Source organism: Ptychodera flava, chromosome 3, assembly GCF_041260155.1.
Source record: "Ptychodera flava strain L36383 chromosome 3, AS_Pfla_20210202, whole genome shotgun sequence".
NCBI lineage: Eukaryota > Metazoa > Hemichordata > Enteropneusta > Ptychoderidae > Ptychodera > Ptychodera flava.
Window position 1 is genome coordinate 47327514 of NC_091930.1, and position 23645 is coordinate 47351158.

Genomic DNA, 23645 nt, shown 5'->3' on the forward strand with positions numbered 1-23645 from the left:
TTTGCATGAAGTAATTTTATTTTGAATTCTCTTGATGACAATGATATTAACACATGACAAAATACTTGATTGATTTGTCTCTCCACAGACAAAACTACAAAAACTCACTTTGTAAGAGTAATTTGTGTTCAAGTTCATGAAATATTTTTTTTGAAGAGGTATACATGTACAGTGACTTTTATCCAATCTGATTGGATGCATCTAACAAGAGCAGTGAAGTTTGCTGAATCCAAGAATATCACTACACAATCTGAATCTGATTTGGTGCATAGCTACACGGTTTCATCACAACAAGCATTCTTTACAGGGGCATGCATAGATCAGGCAAATTTGTCAAGAGATACATCCACAACAACAAATATTAAATACACCCCTTTCTTATGCATGAATGTAATAATCACATTATTTTTACAAAGGCGGCTCATACTATTTTCAGAAAAGCGGGGGGGACCCAGGTGAGCAATGTTACATTGGTGCAGAGCTTAGCTGTTGACACTTAAATTTATTCAAGAAGTCTAAGAATTGACACTGAGAAGTGAAACACGTACATACTTGTAACAAAATAAGATTGCATACAAAAACTGACAACCATGACGAAAACTTCACAATTCTTTTTCAATGAATTTGTACAAATATTTTCTATACATGCTCTTTTGAATTCTCTGACACTCACTGCAATCATATTTGTAAGAATACAACCAACGCTAGATTCATTGAGGCTATCTACATCATACTGGTATGTCATGTTTTTCTTCAGGAGGGCTGCCACCCCTGTATTACAGTCAACTGACCTAGCAGACAATTGGTTAACACCATTAAAATACAATAATACGGGTTGACTTTTACTAAGAATAATTTAACTTGTTGCATGGTCTACATTGGTCGGTTTCACTTGACAGCTATTGTACACCTCATAACAAGGACTTGCATTCACCAGAATCACTTCTCTTGCGCAAAAGTCTCCCCACTTTCTCACAACTTTCAAGACATTTGCTCGATTTGAGAAGCAAGCCTTGCAGTGCCAGTGCTCTGCACAAGCCACCACACTGACAAGTGTTTCACAAACCATCAGATTTCACAAATTTCTGATTTCAAGTTGTCCTACAAATCTTTCTTTTCTGGTCAAAATGCAAAATCGCATCAAGGAGAGTTGATAAACAGTTTTTTTTTCCCTTTCTACATTAATTTCCAGCTTTACATATATATTTCTGCTACCGTAACTAATGCCTATACTAAATACACTTTATACATAATATTTGCACAAGCTACTTGTTCTACAAAGAAACCGCTGTCAACATCAAACATTGAAATTATTCATGTCCTTGCTACAGAATCACCCATACTTACAATACATTGGTATTTTGAATTCCGTATCAGATGAATAACATCGCTTATTTATGATGTCACACAGAAAAAAATAGGATTATCAACATTGCACATTTTTTTGTTTTCTTAATGGTCCACTTCAGTCACTTCAATTTCCTTGGTAACTTACAGAACAGTTTCTCAGAGAGGAAATGGCAAAAAGATGTTGATGATTTACATATGATGGTATCTCATTTACTGTCATTTAATGTATGTGATATTGGTTACCCATGATGCATCACATCACAATAGTGACATCAACAGGTAATACTAACACAAGCTGTTGCCAGGGCAACTGACCGCTGGCTGCCTCATCAGGTGTTTCCATGACTACTAGAACTAGACTCTCACACACTGTATATTAACATGAGCTGTAATGCTCACTCTTGGCTGATGTGGTGCACAAATATTTGCCTTAATGCTGCTCACCCTACTTCAGACAACCTACCACCCCTTCCTTAAAATGTATGCAGTCAAACAAACTTAAGCCCAGATAGTACATTGGACTGTTCCAAATGTAAACATAGGTTTGCATAGGATTAATTCCTGGTAATTCCTTGAACTTTCACTGTCTTTTCTCATCATAATTGTCCAGTTTTTACCTACACATATTTTCATTGGTCTAAATCAAGTGAGCACATGTTGATACAATACACAGTAAAGTAGTTCACAAAACTAGAGATCCCAGCAATCTGAATCAACTGCCTGGTCAACAGCTTTCAATTTTTGTTCACATGGTTTTGTCAGATTTTGCCATTTTCTCTCTGGCTCTCAATTTATTGCTTTCTTTTATCATATACGCAATTCTGTACACTAGTTCCCCTGAATAAAAACATACAACATTTCAACAGATCCCCCGTGTCCTGTGATTATTTCCTCATACATTTAGTAAACATGTCTTTTTTTCAACGATTAATTACAGGGCTGAGATTCAGTAGATCACAGGTTTAGTCTTCCAAGTTCCTGAAAGCCTGCTGCATGTTTTCATAAAGTTCAGCAAAGTCATGTTTGATTTTGGCTTCTCCATCTTTCACTGGGTCCTGTAAGATGAAAGAATACAATAAGCCATTATTAAAGGGACATAAGCTGTAACTTGTGGCAAGTTTTTCAGTATTCTGCTTCTGTATATCACTATGGTGTCTGACCCTAATCCGTTTGTCATGCTGAAATTTCGAGTATTCCTTTGTCAACACAGCTTGTATGTATGTAGTGATCATTGTTTATTGTTTACAAATGAATTCTAGTCCGGACTTGAATACAATTTTCACCAATAACAATATAGATTATACTCATATAGGTTGTGGATATGCTAAAACTTGGCATTAAATTACAGTTTAGGGATTCAATGCAGAAAGTGTTGCCAAACCACAAAACAAAAGTTCTGAAAAAATAGCCAAAAAATACAGTTTATGGAGCTTTGAGGTAGAATGCACTTCAAGAACAGATATTCTGACTCTCAAACTTTTACAATTATTTTATGATCTACCACTTGTGGGGGCTCGTTATGAAACTCTTGGAACAAGATAAATTTTTACAGTGTAAGTTTTTCAAAACTTTTATTTTTCCCCTTAAGAGTTATCAGTCTGACTTTGCCTGCTGCCCAGAGAAACTCATACAAACTTTGATATTGGGTCCATGCACTCTAAGTTAACTACAATTAAATACATTCCAGGACTAAAATTTCATTTTCAGTGACTTTTCCAGGATTTTCAGGGAGGTTTTAAAACTGGAATATGTTCAAGGACTTTGCAGAAGCATATGGACTCTCAGTATGAGCTACTTTTGCACGAATATCAACTGCTACAGTCCATGGCAAAAACCCTCAATATGTGATTCTATTGTTTTCATAAAAGTCCTATTGTCATTATTATTGTGCTGGCAATTTCCAAAAGTCTTGTCAATTTCTCAGAAATATGTGTCTGTGCGTACTAATGATACAGGTGTGGTGTGAGTTGAAAATCGTTCCATTTTGATCTCACCTTGAATTTCATACTGCTAAGCTGGTACAGGATATCTCCCATATTCTCTCTGATTATGGCCCACGTGATCTTGTTATCACTCTGTGCTGTGGTCTCTACAGCATGCCTTGCCATGTCATAGAATGCTATGATGTTTGATAACATACCCACTGTCTTGTAAAATGGGCAGAACCTACGGAGAAAACAAAACAGTACTTTTCAGTGAACATGCATTTTGCGAAAAGCTATGTTTTTCTTTTCCTTTTAAAAAGATCTTTGAGATTCCAGTTAAGAGAAGTTAACCATAAATTAAGCAGAAGGATAAGTAGATGTAAAATGTTAATCAGGACTGATAGTCTGTCTTTTTTCTTGATAAGTAAGCAGGACTTTTAATTTCCCTTGAAATAATCAGGTTTGTGTTTTTATCTTCAGTAAAGTACATATGTCCAATCAAACAGCAGCAGAAAACTGGGCCGTACCAAAATTTGATGGGAGGAGGGATAATACTGGATAGAAATTCAAAACGACCATTTTGATGCTTACTTTGAGATCTTACAGCATTTATATGAAAATGATATAGATCCGCGTGCAAACTACTGACATGAAGTCAAACCAGCTGGCTGTGAGTTACATGAAGTCACAGCCAGGTATCTGTAAAATGCCACTTAAATCAATGACTTGTGCATGGTCCATTAAACACTAAAAACACAATGTGCCAGTCATCATGCAATGGGAGGTAGTGTCCTACAACCACCATAGCCATTGTAAGGGCTGTGAACAGTCTGCAGTATTGAAAGTAATGAGTTAGTGTGACATACCTGTCATAGGGAGTGTAGCCATTCTGCTGTAGGAAGTCATCTTTGATGAGTTTGGCCACTTCTAAAGTAATCTTATCTGACTCAGCTAGGGAGCCTTTACCCACTAGCTGTACAATTTCTGACAAGTCCTCTTCCTCCTGTAGGATTTCTTTGGTCTGGAAACAATATACATCGCATTTTGTGTTAGAGTTACAAGTTGTCAATAGAGTCACACATTTATACCAAGCATTGGTACCTTGATGTTTTACTCTCATAAAATTAGCAATAAATAACTTGATAAAGCTCCTGCTATTTCTAAGAAACGGGAAGACACAAATTTACGAACAATTCTTATGATGAAATGAGGTACAAGGTACACCAGTATTTAAGTATCTTGATGGACAGACTGGTAAAGATACATTCATATACATGCTGGTAGTTTCGTATACACACACATACCGGTACTCATACTGCTACAGACAAACACCATAAAGACCTATCACAATTGCTTCCAAAGCAGTATACAGTGCCTGCAACTCAACCACTGTGAATCACTTATAAGAACACTGGTAAAACTGGCTGAAGGCAACAAAGATTGCAAGAGATGAGATTGCATCTAGTTCAACTTGTAACCATTGTTATAACTGATTAGTGTTGCTTTGTATCAACACACACACAAAGTGGGCATCCATTTCACATTTAGGTTTGCATTGCATGTATGTTTCAAAGTGGGATGCTCCCAGTGTGTGTGTTTATACAGTTGTTACAGGTTTAACCAGATGCTGTATCATCTCTTGCTACCTTTGCCTTTGGCCAATTTTATAAGAGTTCTTTTCCAAAATTGGCAGTGCTTGAGATACAGACATTATATATAGAATGTTACCAAAACAGAATTGGTTCAACTATTTTTCTAACCTGATTCAACTTGACAACCTATGAAATCTTTTTTGCTCTGTAAATGAATGAAATGCATTTTTGTTTGTGTGACTCACCTTGGTCCTAAGGGGTACAAACTCTGAGAAATTCTTCTCATAGTACTCATCCAGAGCTCTCATGTACTTGGAATAACTGATCAGCCAGTTGATGGAAGGGAAATGTTTACGCTGAGCTAACTTCTTGTCTAAGCCCCAGAACACCTATGTGAAGAAATATTACACGGTTTTGTTATGAAACCAATCAAACAATAAAGTATGGAGCTTTTTTAAAGTTATTCATAACAATAAACTTCTGATAACAGAAATGCTAAACATTGTCATGAAGTTATCAGTCAATGCAGATGTAAATGAAAAAGCAAATAAAATACAGAGGAAAAGTTATATTAGCTACAACAGACGTAGGTGACAGCATGTGTGTCAGTGTGCCCTCTCTGCCAATATGACGTGTCGCAATGCACACAAATTGCCTTTAACGCAAGCAAAGTTGAAGTTTACAAGTAAAGATGTAGAGCTGACTCAAAGATTTTTTGCACAATTCCTCAAATTGACTCAAAGTTTTTTTGGCCCCCTGCTGGTGTTTTTATAAAACAAATAAATGATACATTATTCTGTGGTTTTTACCGAAAACATGAAATCCTATGAATTCTTCACCTTTAATTCTCACCTACATGTACGCAAGCCCTAAAATTGTCATATTTCTTCATTTTTTATTGTAGATAGTATGACAACTATTACACACTTTTCATGAACAGTCAGTTGTAGTACCTTCTTTTAGTCAAATCAGATCCTCCATACTCACCTGCACAATACCCAGGGTAGCAGCTGTGACAGGATCTGAAAAGTCACCACCAGGGGGCGACACAGCACCCACGATTGTCACACTGCCCTCACGCTCTGGATTGCCCAGACACTTGACGCGGCCGGCACGCTCGTAGAAGGAAGCAAGACGCGCACCGAGGTAGGCTGGGTAGCCACTGTCTGTAGACAAGAACAAGACAACAAAGTTCAGAAATTATCCGTGGATACCCGAGAGATGATAGTCAATTGATTATCAAGTAGAGACATTGCCAGTTACTGGCACTATTGTGAGTTCAATAAAATTTAATGATCTCACTTTCTACAATTTGTCATTTCATTAATCATGGAAAAATGGACATTCTTTTAATGAGTAAGCTCCCTATTACGACAATGAGAATCTTCATTGAAAAGAAAGGAATTATCACTCTGGTGTGGTAGTATAACGTGTCTACAGTTCATGCCACAACATTAGATTAGAAACACTATTATGCAGGGATGCTAGTAACTTATGCACATAACTTAGAAGTAAATCTACAATTCACTGCTTTTGTCTTTCCATTCATTCAATCAGACAGACATATGACCATTGTATTCATTTCAACATCTGCCATCTTCATTATGTTACTAAGATTGAATTGATCAGAGCTTGATCATTTCAAATATTTTTTTTCAGTCTTCAGAGTTTACTCACCAGCAGGCATTTCAGCCAGACGACCCGAGATTTCTCTGAGAGCCTCGGCCCATCTTGATGTGGAGTCAGCCATCATGGCAACGTTGTAACCCATGTCACGGAAATACTCAGACAGCGTGATACCTGGAAACGGAACAAAGTTATCCATAAATCTTTCACATACACTGGCTCGAAGGATATTACCAACACAGCTGTGAATCTTGCAAGTCTTGGCTTTAAATATTTAAAGGGGCAGTCCTCAATCCCTGGTTTGCGCATTAGTGGTTGTTTACACTGACTGTTTATGTGATTTTAGTCCTTTGTATCAGTTCTCCTTTGAAATTTGTGCACGGTTAGTCAATTTGCTCAGAGATAAAGCTGATAGAGAACCTGCCCCTTAAGTGTTTTTAATTTTAAATTTTAATTTTAATGATAAGGGTCCAACTCGCTGATGAAAAGGTAAGTTTGCTGGAAGTGTTCTCCATGTAAGTTATAACTTACACCTGGTTAACACGTTTATGCAAATATACTGGATCTAATATGAAAATTAAAGAACAAAATTATCCAAAAATACCTGTACTCCAAATTTCATTAAAGTCTAAATTTCATTCTGCAGCAGTTCATAAGATTTCCTTGTAAACAATATCAGTACAGATATGGCAAAACAAGACGGATGTACATGTTGGTGTCTGGGCTTACCTGTGTAGATGGAGGCCTCTCTGGCAGCTACAGGCATGTTGGAAGTGTTGGCAACTAATGCTGTACGGGTCATAATGGATTCTGTTATGCCGCCAATCTCAACGGTTAGCTGTGTGGGTGAAAAGTATCACAGTAATTTTACTATACAAGTTATTCTGAACAGACGAACGGATATAAATGAATCATGACGTACATCTGACATTTGCAAGCCACCATTTATTAACATATGTATTTTGAAATAACATGCAATTCTTGTTTAGACACTGTGATGAAAAATTCACAAAATTTCTCTCCAAATTTCGAAATATTAACATCAATAAGTTCAAGTTGTCAGGATTTTTCAGGAAAAAACCAATAAACACCAACTATTTCAATAAATATTTGACTTCACTAATTCAATGACTGATCGTTACCTCAGGGAAATCTCTCAGTACTTCAGACATTTCGTTGCCACGTTCACCGCATCCTACGTAGACGATGACATCACTGTTGGAGTACTTGGACAGGGATTGGGAGATGACAGTCTTACCACACCCAAAGGCTCCTGGGATAGCTGTGGTTCCTCCTTGTACACATCTGCAGAAGACAAAGAATATAGAATTTTGGAAGGTTTAACTTCAATGTGTACTTACAATGTCTGCATTCTATTTCATCGAGCTGTGATATGTAGCTTACCCCTGTAGCACATATGGTTGTATGGCACCCAAATTCAAAAAATATTAACAACTATTTATACAACAGGTATTGTTTTCTTGCAGAACACAACAGATAAATGTCAGTCTCAGACCTCTACAGTGTTTTTATGCCTGGTGACAGTCTGGTTGTGGAGTTGAGTTCGATGGAGATCTCACTGTGTCACTAGACTCATTTAACTGAAACTTTCTGCATTCTCTTCATTCATACAAATTTTCACATGTACAGTGCACACCATAAAAAACATCGGAAAGTACACAAACAAAAAAGTTTGATTTTGATAAGTCTAAACCAGACAAACTTATATTTTATGTAATATGAAAGAATTATATGAACTACACACAAAACAATTATAAAAATTTGCGATAGGTTGCCTTGGTTAGGGAGTTTTGTGAAGGCCGACGCTTATGTGTAATTTCATCTGTAATTTCACATCTTTCTAAAAATAGTTTACTTGTATTACAAGATGACATGAAATTATCAACATGAAATTCGAAATGATTTTCAACATTATTGGGCAGAAGGAAGGTGGCGCTAAAACCTTGAAAGCAAATCGTTGACAAGCACAGTGAAAAACATGAGAGATGAAGTCAACTCATGGAGATGTCTACTCACGGGAAGAGTGCATCCAAGACACGCTGTCCAGTCAACAGTGGGTAGTTAGCGGCTAGTTTTTCACTGACTGGTCTCATTTGTCTGACAGGCCAAACTTGCAACATAGAATACTTGGTTTTCTTGCCGTCAAACTCAGTCTCAAGCACACAGTCCTGTCAGGAAGACAAAATGTGCATTTCCAGTCATTGCAAGTCTTACCAGAAATGGCTTCATATTTGAACTGATTGAGTTAAGGTAGTTCACGCCTCGAAAGTGAAATGCTTAAACTTTTGCTCAATCTCTCCTCAAAGAATATTTTAATCATTCTCTTTCAAAATAAAGAATAAAATTGGGGGTCACCCTGCAAATTTTGGAACCAGAGAAACAAATTTACCGATATTTGAAATTCAAAATGGCCGCCATCCCTGCGTTAACTCTCTGGAGAAAAAATAAAATTTTCGATTTTCGAAAAACTTAGCCGATGAAAAGTTTTCTTACACCAAGAGCTTTAAAATGAACCCCCACAAGTGGTAGATCAAAAAAGAATCGTAAAAGTTTGAGAGTCCGAATATCTGTCCCCGAGACGCGTTCTTCCTTGAAGGGGCAGGTTCTTGATCAGCTTTATATTTACTGAACAAAACTGTGCGCAACTTTCAAAGGAGAACAAAGGATTCAAATCACATACACAGTCAATGTCAACAACCACTAATGCGCAAACCATTTTTCACTGTATACAGGTCAATCCATATTGTAAGAGTCTTATTGCAACAGTGCCAAAGCGTTGTTCTAGAATATGAAAGCACATTTTTATAACAAGACAGCTTACTACTGGAGTTGAAAGTTTTACAATAAGACAACAAAGGCTTACGGTGATATCATAGTATCCTGGTTCTGCAACCCATGTCACGGTGCCTCTGGCTTTTGGTGGCAGAATTAGCCTGTGTGTAATCAGTCTGTTTTCAGGTACCTGTCCATAGATATCACCGCCTGTGATGTGACTGCCAAGCTGTATACACACAAACAAATAAATAAATACATTAATTCAATTATTTATTTATTTTGAAAACAAGCTCAAATAACGAAGAACAAGAGAAAATGAATTAAATAAAAGGACAAAATTACTTCTGTACAGATGAAAAGCTGATTAAAAACATTCTGAAAACAGTCTTTTCCAAGAGACACTGCTAAGAATCACACGAGGAATAAAAGCAGCGACAATTGGGGAATTTTCAATTTCACTTTTCTTCTCAATCAAAATTCCAAGTGGCGTACAGGCATTAGTCATTTTATTTGGGCACTGCTATAAAATATTGGGATAAACCTGACCCCTTGGCAATCATTACTGCATTTTCCTATATACCAAATAGATAACAATGCCTTACAGGATATTACAAGAATTTTCCAACACTCAAAGTGTAACAATTGATTATAGTATCAGAAATTGACTATGGCACCAGAAATTAATTGCGGCACCAGGAATTGATTATGGCATCAGATATTTCTTGCATTCAAGGTAATCAAGTGTTTAACAATTCATTGTTATCCTGGAGGGAGTCTCTTTGCATCAATGTGTGACAGGCCCCTAAGACATGCAAATTAAGAACACAGTTAGATTGGGGCGGAACACATGAATATCAACAATAGAGACATGGAGATGTATAAGTGATTTCTATGAGTATATCTGTACCATAGTAGCTTACCTTGATGTTTGTCGGAGTGAAATCCCATTTGGTGTCCCTGTTGAGGGCAGCGACGTTCACACCACGTGGAATGTAAATAGATTCTGTCATTTCATTGATTTCCTAGAGGAACAAAAAAGCCAGACAAAAGAGTATGTCTTAGTGCATGTATCAAGAAAACTTCTGCGAGAGTTTAGAAAGTGGTGATGGCAAAGAGATATTGACAGTTCTATTGACTGATAGCAGTGCTTTTGTACAAGTTTAGGAAAGTCACTGTGATGAAACTTCTATGATATTTCTGCTATAAAGTGTGGCTGCATTGATATGCTTGACTATGGCAGCACTAGCTGCCCAATCATTGGTTACCAACTTGTGACTGGGGAATGAAAGTCTTTGAAAGGTACACTGAGTGCAAATTACTTAAACAGTATACTGAATATAATTTTATTAACAGTGTACATACATGTATGGTAATGAAATTTGTAAATAAACTTGTACAATATGTACATTTTTTTGTGCACATGATGTATTTAATGTAGAATGCATCTCGGGGACAGACATTTCAAATTCTCATTGCTATACTATTTTTGTCTACATCTTGAGGGGGTTCATTTTTAAGCTCATGAAGTAAATAAGGCTTTCCCCTAGCTTTTTTTGTGAAAATTGAACATTTTATTTATCCAAATAGAGTTTACAAAAGGGTGATGGCCATTTTAAATTTAAAGTGTTTGGTTTAATGTTGAGAAATTTGTTTCTCTGGTACCAAATTTGCACGGTAACCCCCGGTTTTCAGTCTTGATTTTGAAAGGAAATGGTTTGACCCTTTCACCCCCCAGTTCCCTGTATACAGGTCCAAGATGACCATTGATAACAATGGGTTTAGGTGAAACCATGGTGGTGAACGGGTTAAAGGTTCCTCATAGCAAGTTTACGCAGAAGTGAAGTCTTTCAATTTCCGGGCAAATTCTACCTGTAGACAATGACACATGGAAAGGACAGACAGATGATAGCATCTGTTACTTTACCTTCAGAGGACGCTGGATGCCGTCAAAGATGTTTCCCATGATTCCGGGTCCTAATTCCACTGAAAGTGGTTTTCCTGTCCTGAGTACGGGATCACCAACGGTTACACCGGCTGAGGTAGGAAGTCAAGGATCATGCCTTGGAATAGACTGCTAGTTACAAGCAAAACATTGTCAATGACAAAGCTGTTTCTCATTTCCATCCCATTTTTGTCTCTTTTCTGAGAATCAGATTTCCCATAGAGCAGCGATTGAATTGACAAAGACTGGCAAAATCAACAAACAGCAGAATGACATCTGTGACCATCTAAGTGACGTGATTTGGTTTCCTTCTAATCCTGCATAATAGAAGAACTGTGGCTTGAAATCGGTCAATTTTGAAATAAGTAAAGGACAAGTATTCCTGAAGGAAACTTTGTGTAGTGCTATTTACCCTTTGAGTGCTGTAATTTTTTCCCACCAAATTTTGTGCAAAAGTTTGCTAATTTTTACAACTTTTCTGTAATATTTTTCATAATTTTAGACCAAATGGACATCACTTTTCATTGGCTACAGTTCTTGATCAAAATTTTGGGCAAAATCTGAAAAGAAATTGCCTGGAACTGAAAAAGGTGTCTGCAGTGACAGAGGCGACATAAATTGACTAAGGCACTCAAAGGGTTAAACACTGCTACAATGTCAATGATAGTGTGTCTCTCACAATTCAAAATACTGATGTGATTTTGAACTTGAGTGACATTCTTTGCATGGTAATTTTTAAAGCCACATGACAAAGGATACATGTTTCTTCATAGACTTGGATGGTCGCTAAGTCTCCTTCCAGACGGATGATTTCACCGACCAGTTCGCTGTGTCCGACACGCACCAGCTCGTACATAGCCGCTCCGGCCATGTGGCTGGCTGTGACCACTGTGAACAAGAAAATGTGTTGTGAACTTGTGTTATTGAAAATATTTTGAAAGTGAAACCTCTTGAACAGTGGACAATGTCATCTTACTTTCACAAAATACGCCAATGTTGTTTTGCCATTTTCTGAATATTGTATTTATAGCCTGACCTTTTCAGATTGAAAAACTACCAAACTAGGCAACAGTGTATAATTGAAAATTAAAATTTACAATTTGTGGTAAATTTTAAACATGTTTATTTATTTGTTTGTTTACTACATGTGTTTATGACAGAGGTTAAATTGAGACATGTCAGCTGACTCAACCATGACCCTTCACCTCCTAGATGACCTGAAAAAATTCTTGATAACTTGGTCTGATCATCATCACCACCAAAAAAGCAGCTGTAGCATGGTTATGTACAGAGAAATGTCCTACTTACACATTCATAATTTGGACTCCCCCTAACCCCTGCCAAACTATTGTATTGTTGACAAAGATAGGACGGCACTGTCTATAAAACACTGACAACACTTCTTGGTGAATACATGGTGAAAGGCCACATGTACAGAATGTTAAGATGTGTTTCTTTGCCGAACCAGATTATTTAAAATCACACCATTTCACCTAAAAGTTGCACTATGGTGTCTCTACATCACAAATAATTTGCCTCAGAACATTATTTTTTGCCTCTGGCACATATATCCATGCATGTACATATATCTAAGATAGAAGCAAAGCATTTGTCCAAAAAGAGACAATATCTGTAAACTGGGAACAGGTCCATCATAAAGTGAAAATTTCAGGACTTCAAAAATCATATTATAGTGCCATTGTGTTGGATAAGTACCACTGCAATTATTTGGCACTCACATAAAACATTTAAATACCAATAATGTCTTTAGGAAAATTTTATCTTTAAATTCAGCCACCAGTTTACATATGTGCGAGACCACCTGTTTCAACTATATACAGGAACATATAGATCACATACCATGGTTGTCGGTGACTAGTGAGGGTACTGCAGTGCTATTAATAGATCTAGCTTGGCCATTGTTAGTATCACTGATAATGCATCATCATTCACAGTTAATGATTAATTTTAGCTTGCCGAGTCTTTTAGACGGCCGCATCCATCTTTATTTCCCAGCGTTTAACCTGTTCATCCCCCGTCACCCCAATTCCCAGTGAACTGGTCAACAATCACCATTGATAACAATAGGTTTAGGCCAAACCATGGTTGTGAAAGGTTAAACCTGGGAATTATTTTTGTCTTCTGATAAACTGGGATTTTCTGTCTGTTTTCATTGTCCCCCCTTGTCTGAAGCATTGCATGTTTAGAATAAGAAGGGCTGCCCATCGCTTTGATAACTGCCCAAATTATTTTAGGAGTTAATTAATGGAATCTTCCCTATTATCAGAACCTGACATTTGACCCTGACCACAGTCAATGGTTGGTGTACATACTGTTCTCTGACACTACATGTATATTATGGTGATCTCTAAGTCAGTAAGACCATGGAGGGACTGCGGTGAGACAAACCACCTACACACTGTCTTACTCTTCTCAAACAGAATCTCCAAATTACATACACTGGCTAACAACTGATGCATAATGAATTTACTTCCTTGTTGTATATATCAAATGATGTCTGGGAAACCTTGGCACAAAGTTTTCACCTGTTTTAAAGTACGGACCAGAATTCCAATGTTTTTTCCAGAATTCCAATGTCACAAATGCTACTGACAGGATTGTTGAGAACAGTCAAGGTCAACTCAATCAAATGCACCAGTTGAACCATGAAAGCAATCACAGACCTTTAAGAGAAGCACTGGTTGCCACACACAATACATTGTCACAACAATTGACTGGACACCAAAAAGTCTTCAACCATCACAGTTTGATGGATTTGTTACATTGCTGTCTGTAGAGTTCTTGATTCAATGATTGCCAAATGAGGTGTTGAATGGCAATAGTTTTTTAAAAGTGTAACCCCAATAGCACAGTACAATAACACTGCCATGTTATTTCACACAGGTTTGGCTTTTGTTGATGTGTGCTGTATTGTCACAAGAATACCTCTCAGCAAACCATCCACCCTTTGTACATATGTATTTATGTTTATAGAATCTGCGTATATAACCATGTAAACTTTCTAAAATTATCTTCAATGTGACTTTCATCAATATCAATTCTTTCATCTCTATTCATTTCCAAAGAACCACATTTTCTTGACCTCGCCTGGCACTGACCAGCCATGACCTTTGACCCAAATCTGAACCTTCCTGGTGATTTGAAGACCAGGCAAGTAGGCTGTTTGGAACTGAAACGCATTGGAAGGATTGATTTGAAATTGTTGGAATGATTCTATCGATGTAAAGACTGTCACAGACTAGGCTAGGGATGCAGTGTTCTCCACAAGGGGTTTTTGACGGGCGGTGCGCCCGGCTTCTTTTTGTCGCCGCCCACCTTTAATCTCGCCCGCCCGCCTTTAATCTCGCCCGCCCACCTTTGTTTTCTGTCGCCTAAACTGTTTTCACAGTCAGTTGTCCGAACAATATCTGAAAGCCTATTGAATAAAAATGACAGCAACTGACAACGTCGTGTAATAAAGAGGGACCGTTCACACATCTGTCGGTTTGTTTTGCGACTGCATGCAATCCTCAAATTCAATGTTCTCCCCAGGCCCCGACGGCCCCGATCCTTTATTTTTTTCGCCCGATCCTGTTTCATATCCGCCGGCGCCGATACTCTTTAGTAAATGTGGTTGAAGACCTATGTTTCTCAGCGGCGATTTTGTCACGCTCTTATTTCAGCAAGCTTTTCAAGTGTGAAACGGCCGTAGTGCCGATGAACACTGGCTAAGACTTCAATTCAAAAAGCTTGAAATGTGTTAAGCTGCCGACCGTACCGTACAGACACCGTCCATTTCATACAACGGACACGGTACACTCGAAGGCTCGGTGTTGCATTTTTGCCAGCGGACACTCAGTCAAAGCATCTATGCTATTGTCAACTGCCATTGCCGCCAATGTCTCGTACTTGTAAGGATCCGTTGTAAGGATCCGAAGGTCAGGAAAAGTGATTTCGATCAGATCTGGCTAAAATCGTACGATTGGTTGAGACAAATATCAGATGCAAAAAAGTATGGTACTTCGCGTGCTCAGGTCGTTGCGTATCCGAGCCAAGTTAGCATTTTGAGATCCGTGTACGTCCACATGACGTTGAAGCCATGTGTGTCATTTCCTGTCACGCATTCGTAACTTGCATGGATTCATTCGATTGACTTTGAGAAGCAGTTGCGTTTGATCAAGTTTCAAAATCCGTGACCGTTTTAAAATATCAAAGGCACAATGAAACGAAGTAAAAAGAAACTGCACGAGCTAAAATCATCATTCGTGTGATCATCCGAATACAGCAGCTATGTACCGTACATACGGTTCTGTAGGCCTACTGTATAGTTCAAAGGTCGCGTGTGATCGAGATCTAGTGCGCCAGCGTGCTCCACACAAACATGCATGGCAGCCTACGCCGCGCAGTTGTCGAAGTTTTGTACGTTTGCCGAACTAAGAGTCGATGAAATTTCAAATCTTTCTCTTGGAAATACTTGGTATCATTTTTTTCGGGCCTCCCTTTATTATGAATTGAGTTTTAAAGTCAACGTATGTTTCTCTGCAGGCATGCTCCGCTGACTCCGCATTGTAACTTAGTGCATTATTCAGTCCCGTGTCAACTTGTCATGGACGTAAAAAAAAGACGTTCATGGCTTTACCAATCCGGCTACAGACAAACATATAGTAACAGAGGGTCACATGAAAACGTGCCATCATTTGCCACCGATTATTTCGAACACTGATTACTTCTCATGTAGGCCTACTTTTGAATTTTCATGTTGGTATTGTGCAATATATTTACTAAATTGTGTATTGTTTGTATTAGTTCAATGTGTTTTTTTTCACTTTTGATGTTTTATTATTTATTTAAAGTAAAATATAAAGTAAATAGACAGGATTTAAATGTAAAAATAAATTGTATAGCTTGCCATTAATCACTGCTGAATGGAGAAAAATATTGAGAATGTCAGAAGTATATCTCATCACTGGAGTGCCTTGTGAATAGCCCTGGTGATATGTAAATTGTATGCAAATATTATGCAAATACTATGCTAATTAGCCGCCCGCCTTTAATTTTCATTTGTGGAGAACACTGGGATGTCTCTGCACCTTAAGTACTTAACACTGCTTAGAAGTTAGATTATCCTGAATTTTTTTCACAAGAAACATTTCATTCATTTATGAACGTACACAAGAGACAACAGGAAGTTATGAAAATCACGGCATATGAAAATGACTGTGCTAAAACATAATGCTTTGAATTTCCAAATGACTACATGTCAGTAAATTGAGTGGTGTTGATTTTCACAGTCTACACTGAATAGACCATACTTGGATGACATTTCCCAATCAGCAGTGTCTACAGACAAAAGCCTAGGCTTAGTGATTCACATGGCTGATGATGACAGCTGACTTACCAGGTCCGGAGACGGCGTGTACATATCCAAAACTGGATTCTTTGTCCGCATCGGCAATTTTGGGAAGCTCTCCAGTCTTGCCTAACGCCTACAAATATAGAAAAGAGAGAGGATATGTTGAAACGATACAGACTGTGTTATGGTTTAGCTTTTCTACCCACTGATCAATGCACCACCATTTACAGTCAATGTACAGACTATCAAGATTGTTCCCAAGTACAAGGTTATGTCAAGAAAACCTGTGAACTTCAAGTCCTCATTATTCATCTTTCTGTCAATGTCACAAAATACTCTTTCACTTGACTTGCGGACCGACATGACCATGACCATGATCCCGTGGAGAAACTTGAAAACTGCGATACCACACAATCCTCCTTGTCAGTTGTCTCAATCAGTGGCTGGGGAAACGCTGGGGGAAACGCCACGACATTCTTGAACCAATCAAAGTGTTTCTTGCGGACAATGAAATCAGTTTGCATGATGGCAAGACCAGTGACACACACAATCACACACAATGTGGTACAAGTGATTATTGTCCATCATACCAACAATCACACGATTGTCATTTCTACTGGTACTTGGGTTAATATACACAGGGTATTGAATTATTCATGATGACATATGCAAGATGGTCCAATCATTTCCCAAAATTGCATGTCACTTTCTCTTCACTTTCTAGATATCCAAACATTTTTAATATCTAGCTGAATGACAGGTATGTGAATCATTTCTATTGATGTACCTGGATCTAAAATATATGTTAAATATGTCTCATTTGACAGGAACAATAAGACAAAAGTTTTAACATCACACATGACTTGCCAAGCATTACATGTACCAGTATGCCCTCTGTGGCAATAAAAGACACCTCTAATAGCTGTCCCTTTACCTGCGAAGTTCATATTTCACCATCAGGTCAAGTTGTATAAAGCTAAAGAAGCAAAACATGTCCCATACGGTGCATTTTAACAAAGACTTGAACATTTGAAGGTCTCTGAAGACAGAGATACTGTAAACATGATTTTTACACAAAAAAGCCGCTATAACATACCAGGGGTTTCATTAAGAGCCGGCAGCCGGCGAAATTGACCAGTTACTCTCACGATTTCGCCGGCTACTTTTTCGGAAAATTTGAACTCTTTCATTGCTGAAATATTTTTTACCTTTTGAAATGATACGGACAAGTTTCACAAACTGTGTAATCAAACTTTGCAATGGCTTTTATGTGAAACAAAATTTAGAAGACGAGCGACTACTACGATCGCCTTGTACTACGATGCAGCATGGTCTTGCGTATACTACCTTAATAAAAATCAGAATTGCAACGGACGATTCTATTGGCTACCTGAATTGCTGATCCCGATGTGGTGACCTTTATATTCGCCAATGCAAACGTGCGCATGGTTACACCTGCCGGCTGTCATCAGCTCAATTCAAAATGGTCGATGAACGAATGAAGACGGAAGCGATCGCAAGGTCAAGCTTCTTACGATCTTCGGTTTTGAAGTGGGCCAAGAATCAAGAGAAGGATAATTACGTGGATTTAAACTGTTTTCGAAGACAATGACCTGATTTTTTTCTCACGAAAAACTTCCCGATTACAGTTCGAATTTTAGTAAGCCGATGTGCGTTGCACTGTGGTAGGCGTAAATGTCAAGGTATATAACCAGCTAGACGTATTATATTTACTGCTTTTTGGTCTATCGACGCCAATATAAACGTCACCCAGACGATCAGACCTCTAAAATTCACTTCAAAAGCGATCGTCAGGTTAAATCCAAATGTGAGCTTCTGAACGTACAAATTTTCATATCCTATATCAAGGTTCTTACTTTGCATACCCATATAGTCAAATAACTTTGAGGGTCTTTGTTTCTATTTGCGAATATATATGGTAATAATTGTCATTTTTTTATAGTTATTGTTAAATAAATTATCCTTTTTACCTCCCAAGTCACAGTGGTATAAAAGTTCTTCATCTACAAATTGCCATACCAAACATCAGGGTTCTTACAATAATTTTTATAGCATAACATTATTTTAATGAAAATTTTCTCGTTTACTGTGCTTAAAATATAAGTGTTTCATCCAGGATGGCATCAACAAGGGGGATTTCCCACTTTAATAGAAAATTTCGGGGGGATTTCACCAGTTCATGTGTTCTCCTTGTACCTCTACGGTGTGACTGGCACCATTTCATTGGGGGGAGCGGTCCGCCTTGATTGCGGTGCCAACATTTCAACAGAGGGACAATCCCTAACCCCCTGTCTAGATGTAACACTTAATAACATCATCTACAATATCAAATTTATATCATTAATAACAGTGAATTATTATGGTTTACCTCCTAAAAGCATAGAGGTTCTTAGGTTCTAAGACTTCAGTTTTCTTTGTTCAAAATATCGTCAACATTACCACATTTTATTATTTGTAATTATGAATTATCATATTTAGGCCTAATCTCCCAGGTAAAATGGCTTTTATGATATGAACACAAATTGCCCTTGAACACTGCTGACAATTCTCTTGAAAATACTAGAAATTCATGTGACTGTGAGCTGTAAAAAGTGAATTTTAACTCATTTTTCAGGGTTTCCGGCCTTCGGCCGGGAGGGGAACACCCCTCCCGGACCCTCCCCCACGACGACCGCTTTGTGGTCATGGCAGCTGCAAGCCGCCTACTTTTTCATTCTGGCCCCCTACTTCAAAACTTAATGAAACCCCTGCATACTATGCTAAGTGGGTGAAAATACATATGGTCTTTGGCTCAATACCACTTTTAACTGACTTGCCATATTGGGAACTGATACTGTCTGGCAGGTAAAGGGCTAAAGAATATTCTCTTCAATTAAGAAAATTTAACACTGTAAATAAATTAGCGTGTGTACTGAAGATTCTTGCAAATTTAAATTTTAAAGATATTTCTAAATTGATTCATAGATTGCTTTAAAATGTCTATTATCTACACTGTCTTCAACAGTGTTCGCGGTGACTTTTTTCTCCTCGCGTACGGCATACGCATTAGTCTGCTAAAATTGCGTAATGGCTGGATTTTAGTGCGTAATTTCACTTCCGCACTCGATTGATGAAAAAACTGACTGCAAAATACAATGTGCCGTTGAATAAACCTTCACTACACATTCGGATTGTACGATGTACATCAGTTACATGAAAAAAAAGTTTAACGAAAAACTTGAACAATGTTGAAATGTAACAGCGAAGGGTATACATGCGACCGTCAAAGCACATCGGGCAACCCAAAAGTTAGAGTCATGGCAGCTTATCCAGACACTTCTGCAGTGTTTCAAAATTTATCGGGATTCCGACGAGCTCTACCGATGAATGATTTTTTTCACGGACCCGTAGAGCAAAGTTGAAAGTAAACAGATTTGTCTGCTTCGACGCCATGCTGTATGTGTGCTTGATCAAAATTTAGGAACAGCGAGACGCGATGATCGTGCACGGTTGGCATTTATATACGCAACATTTCTGTCAATCACTCACTTTGTGTCATAAGTTTCAGAAACTATCGCTCGCCTGAAAACTAGCAACGTAATTCATAGGCACAGCTGACATGATAACGTGCCTAACATGATAACGTATGAACTACGATGCCGATTTTTCAGACAACGCCCAGAGAATCAGAAACTTTCCACACAAAATGAGTGATTGACAGAAATGTGTTGCAACAAATTTCGTCTGGGTATCGCCTAAGCTCAGTCGAAGGGAGTGCTTTCGGTGTTATCCTTTGCGTATAGAAAACGCATACCATGAAAAAATGCGTACAGCGTCAATTTCAATGCGTAAATACGCACGATTTTTGCATAAACGCGAACTCTGTTCAATTACTTTAGGACAACTGCTTTAAGATGTCTAGTATCTAATCTGTCTTCAAGAGCTAGGAGTTATTTCAAAGTACATAGTATCCACAGTCTTGCAGGATGCATACAAAGCCTAAATTTTCCAACAGTGGTCTATTACACTCTCTGTGTAACCTGATCAGTTATGAGGTGGTTCAGACACAGTACTTCTACTGTTCAAGAAAACTGAGGGCACTTGTGCTAAATCATGAAAACGAAAGGATAATACTTGGGTTTTCAACAATTGTTCTATGAATATGAGTGCTACTGAAAATGTTTAAATTGTTACAAATTACAGTACCGTACATGTACTATGAAAAGTTGGGCCATTTTTGTTGAAAAATCTGAAGTTTTCTGAAGTCGGACAGCCAGCTGAATCACTGAATGACAACCTAACATGAAGGAAGTCTGTTCCATGAATTTAGTTGCTATTGCATTCCTTTGACATCTAGCACTAACTAGTAACTGACACAGTCTTGCCACGAACAAATGATCTTCCAGTACACCACAAACTACGGTGGCTTTAAGAACAGCACAAAGCAAAGAAACATTTCAAACAGTTTGAAAAAGAATGGTAGTTTAAATGATGACCACAGAAACAGGTACTGCAATTGTGCGGTGCAAAAAAGTAAAAAACAAGGTCACTGGACATTACTGAACATTGACAGTTTTGTTGTACAAAAGTTTTATATCAGGTATCCATTAAAATGTCAAAACAGACTGACACTCTGGATTAGTGTGGATTCTTTCTGTAATCCCTCCAACTTCCCACTAGCCATCCCCCACCTTCTCCGAGTTCTACCCTCTCCCATTGAAGGCAGAACTCATACACAACATGTATACACTGAGGTTACAGAGTAAAATGTCCAGTTACAAAGAATTCTGATAAAAATTGAGAGATTCTTGAAAAGCTCAATAGCGCTGTAGGTTTGGGGACCCTGAAAATTATGAAGGGACTTTAAAAATGTGTAAAATACAACTCTTTACAATCGATCACATCCAATGATTTACCGGGATGATCTTTGTACAGTAAATACTTCTGTTACTAAGAGTTCAGCATCTGTTAAAATATTCACACTACTAGCAATGACTACGTCCACTGGCAACCTTAGTCTCTATGCAATCTCATTCAGATGCATTCCACTTTCACATCTTTGTTGAGCAGCCTCTAATATGGATAAAATATCCACGAGAGAGATGTTCCATGCTACGATTCCAACTTATTGTAAATATTTGCTTCAGCCATTTTGCTTAAAATAGTCAGCTGTTTTAATGCCTCACCCACATTGCGTGACTTATGCTCCATGTTAAGCAGCTAATAGAACAAATCTTATAAAAGTGAATTCTATGAAACAAGAGTTTAGTTCACAGGAACTGGGGCAGTAAATGTACTTTACCTTATTTCATGCAAAAACATCAAGGATGTTACAAAACCGTCTGAATACCCTGAACGATGACAATATAAAGTTTAACCAAATTGTAACTGCAAATTGTATTTTCAACTATTTCTGGCTGATCCTAACTTAAAATTGTACAAATTTATGCTCATAACTTGCCACTTCCTACTTTTGATGTTACTTTGCACCTTAGAAAAACTGAGCCCCATCATAAAAATGTATCGTAAATTGAAGTTTTACAAGAGGTTGAACTTTACTCCCATATACAACGTACATGTATATTATCACCATCTTTAAATTGATAGGGTAAATCATGAATCAATGCTGCTATTTTTATGACATAGGGGTTTAATTTGTACTACCCTGCGTTAGACTTAGACAGAGGGGGTGCTGTTGATATTCTGACATTGAACACTGTCCTACCAGACACAAAAAGCAATACCCATTGTCTCATCATTTTCTGGAAACCAATATTTTTTTAAACCTATATAATTTCAACTTTACTCAGTGATCTTGAGTCCCCTTTCCAAGAGGAATTAAATAACAAACATCCGAGTGACACTGTTAAATCAGGGTAATCTGTCAAACAGCTACCCTAGACACTAAATCTTCAATTTTTTCCCTCACTGACACTGTGACCAAAGTGGGGCTGCTTGCAAATTTTGAAGTAGCATGGCAAACAAATAATTTAGGACAGACTATACCCATAATTCTTTGCAATTAAGACAGGTATGCTTGAACAAGTTGATGAAATCCCAACCATGAAATATCTTCAATTTTAAAAAGATTTGAAATGTCTATGACAACTAGTTATCTCTGGGTTTGTCTAGTTAATGCCTGAGTAAAATTGCTGCTTAAATGATGGCATACATGTAAATTCAAATTATAGATTAATGCAACAATTTTTTTCCATTATGGACTTTTCCATCTGAGGGAATGGTTTGAAGCACAAATGTAGAACACCTAAATTGAAACAAAAATAAATATACTTGTGCAAGTTTTATAGAACATTTTGACCTGTTCGTTTAAACTTTAGAAGAGTACAAAATATTGATACACAAGTTGATCACAAGTATTGTATCAATAACCTCTGCACTACATCCAACAAGAAATGGGGTTCAGAGTTGACAATTGTGGCCATGGTGGTAAAAATACACCACAGACAAAATCAACCCCAAAATCTTATTCACTGAAATGGAAGTAGCATCTTCAATAAAACACATAAAATAAACATCACTTACGTCAAATTCAAAGTCCATCGTGTCCTCCGCTGTTTTAAAATCCAAGTGGGGTCTTTAGAAATAAATTGGACCAACCCTGAACATGCAACTTGCCCCACTAACAGACAACAGGTATCACAATGTGAGATGGGAGCACAATGATCACTGATAGAGGGCGCTTTCTGAGGGCAATATGCAAATTTCCCAATGCGCTATTAACCTATCACCTACACATTGTTTCGATAATGACATATTCTTGTACCACGGTCACTCCACAAATAACACTTCAACTATGGACACAGTGTAAATCACACCCCTTGCTCCGTCAATGTGTGTACTAATGTTACAAATGGTCTTCAGTCTTTTTCTCAGTGTCAAAGTCACAACTTACATAACATGACATAAACAGGCTTTGAGGGACAAAAAAAAATTATACTACACATTTTCCCCAGGCTGACCATGGTTGTTCAGAAAAGTGAAAAATTATATATCAAAATTTGAGCATCAATATCTCCATCTAACTTTTAACAACACTTTCA

General features: G+C 37.7%; 1 protein-coding gene across 3 annotated transcripts in view; it reads right to left on the reverse strand.

Annotated features, from left to right (window-relative positions):
• Window positions 1-23645, reverse strand: part of LOC139130149 (V-type proton ATPase catalytic subunit A) — a 25427-nt gene continuing 1782 nt past the window's right edge. Inside the window, exons 1-15 of one of the 3 annotated variants that reach the window (XM_070695880.1) lie at window positions 23128-23266; window positions 16630-16717; window positions 11991-12119; window positions 11214-11323; window positions 10210-10311; window positions 9378-9515; window positions 8531-8682; window positions 7636-7798; window positions 7223-7331; window positions 6545-6667; window positions 5855-6033; window positions 5113-5256; window positions 4142-4296; window positions 3345-3516; window positions 1-2405 (exon numbers count right to left, since the gene is read on the reverse strand). In XM_070695880.1, the coding sequence (XP_070551981.1) occupies window positions 2313-2405; window positions 3345-3516; window positions 4142-4296; window positions 5113-5256; window positions 5855-6033; window positions 6545-6667; window positions 7223-7331; window positions 7636-7798; window positions 8531-8682; window positions 9378-9515; window positions 10210-10311; window positions 11214-11323; window positions 11991-12119; window positions 16630-16717; window positions 23128-23145 (1875 nt within the window). In that variant the 5' untranslated portion in view covers window positions 23146-23266 and the 3' untranslated portion in view covers window positions 1-2312. Of the gene's footprint in view, window positions 2406-3344; window positions 3517-4141; window positions 4297-5112; window positions 5257-5854; window positions 6034-6544; window positions 6668-7222; window positions 7332-7635; window positions 7799-8530; window positions 8683-9377; window positions 9516-10209; window positions 10312-11213; window positions 11324-11990; window positions 12120-16629; window positions 16718-16991; window positions 17178-23127; window positions 23267-23645 lie in introns of those variants that run through there. The other 2 variants (XM_070695879.1, XM_070695881.1) reach the window with 2 other exon arrangements.